At 44.1% G+C, this 9987-nt stretch overlaps 1 protein-coding gene across 1 annotated transcript in view; it reads right to left on the bottom strand.

Annotated features, from left to right (window-relative positions):
- METTL15 (methyltransferase like 15) overlaps positions 1-9987 on the bottom strand; it is a 37904-nt gene that overhangs the window by 11383 nt on the left and 16534 nt on the right. Inside the window, exon 4 of the mRNA XM_015415508.1 lies at positions 8798-8976. Within this exon, the coding sequence (XP_015270994.1) occupies positions 8798-8976 (179 nt within the window). The remainder of the gene's footprint in view (positions 1-8797; positions 8977-9987) is intronic.

Here is a 9987-nt window from a genome sequence, read left to right as displayed (position 1 = left end):
CAGGGGTCATTTCGTAGAAAAAGAGCTAGGGGGACTCATTAGCATAACTCATTAGCATATGCCACACCCCCTGACATCACCGGAAGTGTGTCCTCCCCACAGCCGGTGGCGACCTCCAGCGGGCACCAGCAGGGAGCTCCAGGCCCCGCCCTCCCGCACCTCACCCGGGGGGATGGCGTCCCCCCGCGTCCCCCCTAAATGACCCCTGGTAACAGGTCTATGAATGTGTGTCTATAATATATAGACAATAGTGACCACTGAGGAAGGCCCTTAGGGGCCGAAACGTGTTTGGTTTTCAGTTGGAAAGTGTTTACCCATCATATGTATTAGTAGTGGATAAGCTTTTATAGTCTGAACTTAGACAAAAACATTTTAATCAGTATAAGTTTTAACATGTGTACACCTTAATAAATATTTGTACTTATATATATATATTGTTTAGTTTAGCCCTTTTGGTTTGCAGATCTTCAGGCTCCACCTGGAGGTTGGCTGCCCTAGGTGTAGCAGTCAGTGCTTCAGAGCAGGGTCTGCTTGATCCAGGTTCTTGCTGTAGAAGCTGAGTGGTTGATTTTGAACCAGTCACACACTTTCAGCCTAACCTACCTCACAGGGTTGTTGTGCAAATCAAAAGGGGGAGAGGAGAATGATGTAAGCTGCTTTGGTCCCCATTGCAGAGAAAGACTACTTTTCCTCCTGGGAAACCATTGTTGCCAATCTCCAGGTGAGTGCTGGAGATCACTCAGAATTACAACTACTCTCCAGATGGCAGAGATCAGATCCCCTGGAGAAAATGGTGGACTCTGTGGCAGTCAGGGCTTCAGAGCACAGAAGAGGCTGCAGGTGTGTGTGTGAAATGGAAAGTTGAAGAGAGGGGGGGAAATAAAGGTAGTTTGATGATTGGCTGGGAAGGAGATAGGGTTGCCAACTCCAGGTGGGAAATTCCTGGAAATTTGAGGGGTGGAGCCTGGAGAGGGTGAGGTTTGAGGAGGGGTGGGACCTCAGACAGGTACAATGCCATAGACTCCACCCTCCAAACCAGCTATTTATTCCTGGGTAACAATTGTTGCCAATCTCCAGGTGAGAGCTGGAGATCACTGAAAATTACGACTGCTCTTCAGGAAGCAGAGATCAGTTCCTCTGGAGGAAGTGCTGGACTCTGTCATTATACTCTGCTGAGGTCGCCACAGCACATTGACGCTGAGTACTCTCCCAGAGCCTCTTTCTAGAGCTCGTTGTATTTATTTCCACAATGGGCCTTATTCCCATCTACCCATTATGGTATGTTTTGGTGTGTGTGTGTGTGTGTGAGTGTGTGTGTGTGTGTATATATATTATAACACCTTTCTCTATGTACAAAAACTGAACCAAGTCAAGAAGCCATCTTAGTCCCTGCATTTGTTCAAGGGAGATATTGTCTCCTATAATGGGCTAGCAATATCTGTTTTCCAGCAAGTTTTAGATGCTCAAGTTTCTATATACTGTGTACCCACACAGCTAGCAAAGCATTCACAATCCATAAACCATGGTTTAAGGGGATCTGCTTCTGCATAGAGAATGCTCAGTTAAATAGGAATATAGATGTGTGTGTGTTTTGTTGTTTCTGTGAGATCACAGAATACCTCAGATTAAGCTATTCTCCAAAAGAACCTTGTGCTATATACTCTGTCCCAGTGATGAGAACTCTTAACCATTGGATTAGAAATCTGGCTTTATAAATCTTAAACTTCTTAAGCTTATTTGTTCTTGGCAGAACATAACATGGCAGAACATAATATCTGAACAAGTGAGCAGTGACTCATGAAAGCTCATACCTTGCCACACATTTTGTTAGTCTTTAAGGTGCTAGTGGACTCTTGCTCTTTTCTGCTGCTACAGGCAGACTAACAGACTAACACATCTACCCATTATGGTATGTTTTGGTAAGAGACAAATGCTATAATCTCATCAGATAGATCTCAACAACGTTAATAAACACTCCATACAATTAAAATATTAAAACTATTTAGTAATATAACAACAAGTAGCAACAATTAATAGATGGCATATAAAAGGACATTGGAAAAGCTGAGGTAAATATTGTTGGTAAAACAGTACATATCTCAGTTGACAGACAAGATGGTGTTGTAGCAGCTTATTTTTACAAAAAAAACCCCCAAGTTGCTTACCTGTAACTGATGATCTTTGAGTGGTCATCCGTGCATTCACACCTGTAGGATAAAGGGCACCTGCGCCTAACAGTCAGTAACTCAACAAGCCTAAAGCCTCTTTTTCCCCACGCTCCACCCCTGAGACACACATGGGGCCCCACCATGCATGTCCACAGGGGTGGAGCCCGGGTCTCCCACCAGTTCCTTCTGACTGCTAAAAAGCCCAACCCACTAGTGAGTAGGCTGACAGCGGAGAGGAAGGCTGGGCGGGTGCTGTAAATGTACAGATGACCACTTGATGATCATCAGTTACAGGTAAGCATCATGTTTATCTTCTTTGTGGTCTCTGTGCATCACACCTGCTGGGAGAGTAGCAAGCTTATGACTTACCGTAAGAGGGTGTTGTCAGCTACTCAGTCAAACACTGCCTGAAGGACCAACTGGCCCACTGGAGCTTCTTGGCAGGCTCGAACATCCAGAGCATAGTGTCGAATGAAAGTGTTTGGGGTCACCCATGTCACTGCATTGCAAATGTCTTGTAGAAGAACCCCTTTCAAGAAGGCAGTTGAGGTGGTCATAACTCTGGTGGAGTGTGCCCTGACAGCCCTTGGTAAGGGTTGTTTCACCTGTAAGTAACACAGTTTGATCATCTCCACAATCCACTTTGAGAGCCTCCGGGCCAAAACTCAGTGGCCCTGTTTCTGTTGTCCATAGGTAACAAAGAGATGAGGATCTTTATGGTACTGCCATGTTCGTTGGAGGTAAAATAAAAGCATGCATTTGACATCTCATGAATGACGTAGTCCTTCCCTATCATCCTTAGGATCAGGGAAGAAATCCGGGAGCAAGATATCAGAGTGCAGATGAAAGCCTGACACCACCTTTGGGAGGAAGTGGATATCCGGGCTCAACATGACACTGCTACTGGAGAAACGGAGGTAAGGTGTGTCATGTCTGAGGGTGATGAGTTCCCCCACCCTGAGAGCCGACATGATAGCTACCAGGAATGCAGTCTTTCAAGTAAGCAACCATATATCACAGGTGGCCAAAGGTTCAAACAGTTTGCCCGTCAGTTTCCGTAACACCAGAGGAAGGTTCCAGACTGGAACGGACAATTTATGCAGGGGGTGCATGTGAAGTAAACCCTTGAGCAAATGCTTGGTATATGGGTGGTTAAAGACTGAGAAATCATCTATCAAATAATAGTACGCCGTAGCCGCTAAGTAGACTCGCACTGATGAATAGCTCGGTCCCGTGTCAATAGGAGAAATCAGGAATTCGGAAACTGATGAAAGTCCCCTGGTTTCTGGTGGGCACTGTGGAGCTGCAGAGAATCTCAGAAACTTGTCCCATTTGCAGGCATAGAATCATCTTGTAGATAGCTTTCTGCTATTGAGAATGACCTCCTTTACTCTGAGAAGGATTGAGGACGATTCTCCATGCCATCAGCTTCAGGTGAGGCATGTTGTGGTGAAATATACATCCCCCGCTGTGAATAGGCAATGATGCCATTGCCCCCAGAAAAGTTTCAAAAGTACAGGAAACCACCCTTGCCTTGGCCACCACGGTATGACCAGGATACAGTTTGGTAGGTCCCTGAGCAACTTGTTCATTACCCTGGCTATGAGGGGTGGGTGGGGAAACAGAAATACAAACTGGGTCTTCCATGGAAACAGAAGTCCATCTCCCAAGGAGAGAGTCCATGCCCCCCCTGCTGCAAAACAAGCGGCATTTCCAATTTGTTCTTGTCTTAAATACATCCACCTCTGGGAATCCCCATGCCTTGAATAGGGGAAGTAAATATGTCATGTTGATCTCCCATTTGTGTAATGATGCCTCTCCTCTGCTCAGGCAGTCCACTTGCACATTTTGAACTCCTAGTAGATGCATGGCCAACAGAAAGGTCCCCCAGCTGATGCATGTGAGCCAAAGGTCCATTGCCAGCACACAAAGACTCCTGGATACCATGCCTCCCAGCTAGTTTACATAGCTGAGGACTGTAGTGTTGTCCATGAGCATGACAATCACGCTCCCTTGTAGGAGGGTTTGGAATGACTGAACCAAGAATCTGATCATGAGGAGCTCCAGGTAATTTATGTGGCAGCGTTGATATTGTGGATCACACTTGGCCCCTACACAGAGACCCCTTAGGTGAACACCCCATTCCCATAGGGAAGCGTCTGTAGTTAGGGTTTCCAATAGCACCAGGAGCTGGAATGGGGCACCTCTCAGAAGTTGAGAGAGTGCAGTATATGGGGTGGGACAAGAAGTGCTGTTAATTGATGTTGTCTCAACAGTCAAAAGCGTCTCAAGAACCACATCTGGAGTACGCACATGCGAAGCTTGACAAAGGGAAGGACTGTCGTCGTTGCTTCCATCATTCCTAGCAATTTCTGTATCGATAAGGCCGTTGTGCATGGGTGAGTTTGGACCCTTCATACTAGGGCAACTATAGCTGAAGATCTCTCTTCTGGGAAAAAGGCTTGACTGGCTGTGGAGTTGATAATCGCCCCAATGAAATGTACTCTCTGTGCAGGTGTGAGACGGTATTTCTTGTGATTGATCTGTAGACCGAGAGTGCCCAATATATCAACAGTCCGGCAGATGTCTCTCTCTAGGTCGTCCTTAGAATCTGCTACCAGTAGCCAATTGTCTATGTATGGGAATACTAGTGTACCTTGTAGACACAGGTAAGCTGCTACCACAACCATCGTTTTTGTGAAGACCCATGGAGTGGTAAACATTCCAAATGGGAGTACTTTGTATTAGTAGTGGCCGGTTCCTATAGCAAATCTCAGGAATTGTTGATGAGGTAGCCAGATGTTGAGATGAAAATATGCATCTTGAAAATCTAGTGTAGCCATTCAAGCATTTGGTTTGAGATGGAAGGATATTCTGCAAGGAGACCATATGGAACTTGTGCTAGATAACAAACTCATTTAGAACCATGATGGTATGGAAGCCACCATCCTTTTTTGGGATTGTGAAGTATTGGGAGTGGAAACCCTGGCCCTTGGATTGAGGGGGGATGGGTTTGATGGCATCTTTTGCTAGAAGGGTCTGGACTTCATCCCATAAGATCTGGGAACGAGGGGTACTGACAAAAACAGGGATTGAGGGTTCGCTGTGGAACTCTATCATGTAGCCACTGGAAATGACTGAAAACACCCATTTGTCCAATGTTACCCTCCGCCATTCCTGGAGGAAGGGAGAAAGGCGTGTTCCCTTGGGGTGGGAGCAAGGTGACACAGGCAAGGGTGACCGGGTGGAGGAAAAAGGTCCTGTTTGGATGTTCTGGAGCCTTTGGATCTGGGGGTTTGTTGGCCTGACTGAAACTTTGATTTCGTTTAAGGGTGGCAGATGCTTGGCTGTGATTGTTTGACTCTCCAAGGTTGCTCTGGAGAAGATTTAGATTATTGTCGTTTGGACAATGGGCAGACTGTTACTTATGCATATACATGTGGGGCCTGTTACACCAAGGCTGTGTGAAGTTCTAATACTTTTATCCATCTCCTGAAGGACCATATCAGTTGTAGAATGGAATAGGCCTTGACCATTGAATGGTAGGTCTTCAATGCAGAAGGGAGTGTCCTGTGGGAGTGACGTGGAGTAAAGCCAAGAATGCCTATGCAAGGTTAGAGCAGATGTGATGGTCTTAGCAAAAATATGCTTGGAGGAATTCAACTGCTGTTTTGAAAAGAGCATGCTCTCCTTTTGGAGATGTCTAGCCAGAAGGTGTTTATCTTCAGGAAGAGTAGGGAGGACTTCTGACAGCTATTCCCAAAGGGAGTACCAGTATTGTCCCATACAGGCTAAGTAGTTTGTGTTCTTGACTCCTAAGGCACCAGCTGAATAAAATTTTCTGCCAAATTTGTCCAGTTTCCTGCCTTCTTTGTCTACTGGGGCTGAATGAGTACGTTTGCTTTTAGAAGCCGAGGTGACTACTACTGAATTGGGTTTGGGATTACAAGAGAGAAATTCAGTACCTGTTTCTTGAATTTGGTACATTATGCTCTAAACATCTGGATGATACTGGTGTAGATGATGGTTTGTCCCATGGAGCTTTAGCTGCTTGGAGAATCACATTGGTTATTGGTAGGAAAATGGCCGTGGAGGTGTTAGAAGAAGAAGAAGTTTAGAGGGAAAGTAAGGCTAATCTCACAAATCTGTGACGAAGTTCACCGACCAGGTCGAAGAGAGACTGCTCAGTGTCGTGGTTAGAAGAGAACTGGCGGGAGATCCAGGCTCTGTCCCTGTAGGCATGTGCGGTGGAGCCCCACTTGTGTCTTGGGGGTGGAGCATGGGAAAAAGAGGCTTTAGGTTTGTTGAATTACTGATAGGTCAGGCACAGGCGCCCTGTCAAGCTTGAGCCTCGCTTGCCATAGACTGCTGTCCAGCCAAACTCCTGATATGTTGCGTTAAGGCTTAACTGCTTTCTTAGACATGCTTCTTTCACTGTTTTTATCTCCAGTGCTATCTTCTCTGCCAGGATTGGGGGGGGGGAGTGGATGCTGGTGTGAGCTTACTTGAGCTTGCATAGTGCGTGCGAGACCCTGGGAAGTGCATGACCTCAGCTTCTCGCTTGACCTTGGAATGTAACCGTTAGTTCGCAGGTGTTGGGTTGCCCCTGAGGGTAGGTTTAGAGCTTTGGTGAGCTGACTGCAAACAATGATTGGGTGGTTTGCATACGGGGGCTGTCCTGCATTTTGTATAGGGTCGGACCTGGCATCCGGTGGCCAGTTCTGACACAGAATCTGTCTATGCTTGGAATCTCTTTACCTCCAAATAAACAAATCTTGCTGCCACAAGAGTGTCGTGAGAGTGATTGAGTCCAGGACTTGACACGCCCTTTATCCCACAAGTGTGAGGAACAGAGACCATGAAGATTTCTTGGTTCTTATCAGTGAGAGATAGTTGATTGAGTACTTAAGTTTAAGTTACAATGTTTCTGCATATTGTTTCCTATTAACTGTTCAGATTTTCTGGAAAGGTCAGTCTTTTAGTGTATCAAATTCTTTCCTGAAATTATAATGTTTCTTCTTTCCTCTGAGTAGTCTATAACCATTTTCTTTCATAACAGATCAGGGACTGCCTCAGTGCTATTTCCTTGTATAACTGGACAGGACTTATATTTCTTCCCTAAAAATATAATCCTATTCCTTTTGGCCTGATTGAGAGCTTCAGCCTGCTACCCAGTCACTCTTTGCCAAAATCTTGGCATCTGTGTGAAAAAGTACTTCAGCTTTAGCTGAGACTAGATTCTGAATTCTGAGATGGAATTTTTTCTCAGGTTATGTTTAACACAGCTAAGACCAGGAATCTCTCCATTTATTCAAAAGGTGAACCTGCCTGACTGACGTTTTAGTCAGACCTTTTAGACATCCACTCCTTTAGCTGTACTAAACAGTAACTGCCATGAACTCAAAACGAACTCACTCTCCCCTCAGCACACAGCTGATTTTATATTTCCTTCAGCTGGTTCTGGCCAATCAGAGAAATGGAACACCCTGTCACTCAAGCTCAACATTCTAGAGCAGAGTTAACTATTCATCTCCTTTTTCTGATTTTGCTGCATTTTAATGTAGTCCGTCACAGAGACAAACCACATCAAGGCTTGGGAATAATACTCCTGATTATAGTAAGAAAACCGAACTAATTAAAAGTTCAGCCTTTCAGAGTCTACTATAAAAAAGGATGATATTTTTTAAAAAGTAAACTGCCCCATATGGTAAAGGAGGAAGCTAGTTACACAGATGAAGACTTCAGATTTTTTTTTTTTAATGAGATTACCTAGGAATGAGGCTTTATTCTGAAGCTAATTCAGTCACTGGATATGCAGTCTTAACTTGGAACTTAGGAATCATGGGTCAATAGTATATACGCTTTGCAGGCAGGTCTCTAACATCTCCATTTAAAAGACCTTTACTTAAGACCTTGGTCTGATTCAGTACAAGGTAGCTTCATATCCACAGCACCCTTCAGCACATAACAACTGCAGAATTTAGTGAACAGTGAAATGGGCATCAAATATCTTCTCCAGCCAAGTGATATAAACAAACTCATGTTCTGAGGTGACTGGTTTACTAGGCATGGAACATTTTTCTTGCATGCACAAAGCAGTATTTGTTTTGTATCCAGTGGTCATGAGTCTGCAAGGTGTTGAGTCAACAACTACCAAGACTGTATGTCCCAGTAAGCCTACTAAACTAGCCAGTACAAATAGCAGATTAAGCATCAAATTTTTAATGTTGCCAACTCATCGTTTACAATAAAGAAATCAGTGAGATTTTAATTTTACTAGTTCGGGCAATTGTGACATCTTGCCAAATAATAGATTTAGACAGAACATCCATTATATTGTATTGTTGAGAGCTTCTTAACAGTAATAATAAAACATTCTCACTGCTCTTGTCATCCCTTTTTTCAGCTTGGTAGGCAAAAATTATAAATGGATTCATGTAGAATCTATTATTAAAATAATCAGCAGCCTACAATTAAAAAAAGATAAGAACATACAAAAAATAGCTGACATCAGAGCAGGATAGACAGGATTAGATCCTGCATGGCTTCAAGTGCAAATAGATCCCTCTGGGACTTTATGGATTAGTATTCTCTCTCTCTCAGATACTGCTCAGAATTAATGAGGGTACCTGCAACAATGCTGGCAAGCTGCTGAGTTCTGGTGATGGGGTATATGCTGCGTGCCTGAACAATCGCTGAAGCTATTTTCTTGGCGTGCATCTCCTCCCCATATGTTCTCAGGATGGACGCAAGTGCCTGTTGATCTAAAGCATTCACAACATCAGCAGCGGTGGGCATGTCAGGATACCTACGCACAAGAACAGCCAATTAGTTCACTGACGTCAGGTTTCATTGACAAGGGGTGAAGCTTCACAGCATTGAGACATAAAGTCAAACACACATACTCACTGCATACAAGTGCTTCTGAAATTTTAACATAAGAGGCAGAAATCATTCTAAAGCAGAAATAGCTTCTACCTTGCAAATCACACTTCTTATTAATTCATATAGAGGCTTTCTCCCCTTCTCTTCAACACCCTAACATTAACTCACTGCAGAGAACAGTTGAAATGTCATTGTATCATAAACTTTGACATTAGAAGAAATAGGTTTAGCTCAAGCATAATTCAAGAGACAAAATACTGCAAAAGCTGCCTTTGCTTGCATAATGCCAGGACATGAACTCATTTTACAAGAAGATATTTTTCCCCAAGAAACCACATTGCTTTATCTATTTCCTGATCAGAAAAGAGAACCTTAGTCTCTGTGACCTTTTCCATCACATCTGGTGTTATGAAAAATGATCTTCTGAGAAGAAAATGTGAGGTATTTAATGATCATTTAAAAGGTCTCATAATTCAGAAATGGTATATCTTTTGAAAGAAAGATATTGGAAATGATCAGTCTGGATAACATTCCCAGAGAGTAACAGAATAATTAGCATTTCTTTAATCTTTATAACTTTCCTTATTGGAGTGGTTGGAACAGTTTTATGTACACACTGCCTCTGGACCAGAGACCTCTGTGCTCCTTGTGGGCAAGAGTGATCCATTTAAACGCTGGAGTACCTATAACCACAATAAATAGTTCAAGGCAACTGCATAGACATATACTAGCATTAAAAAGAGGCAATAACCTCCTTTAGGGTTGCCAAATCTTGAAAACGGACCGGCGGGGGAGCGTCCTGCCGGTCCGGGAGCCGATCGTGTGCGCGCACGCGCGTGCCGCCAGAGCATCACCGGAAGTGACGTCACACGCTGGGCGGGGCCACGCCATTTGAGGGGAAAACAAAGAGTTTTCCCCTCAAATGGCAGCCATT

Source organism: Gekko japonicus, unplaced genomic scaffold, assembly GCF_001447785.1.
Source record: "Gekko japonicus isolate JY-2015 unplaced genomic scaffold, Gekko_japonicus_V1.1 scaffold1667, whole genome shotgun sequence".
In the NCBI taxonomy this organism is placed as follows: Eukaryota; Metazoa; Chordata; class Lepidosauria; order Squamata; family Gekkonidae; genus Gekko; species Gekko japonicus.
This window is presented reverse-complemented; position numbering and strand designations above follow the sequence as displayed.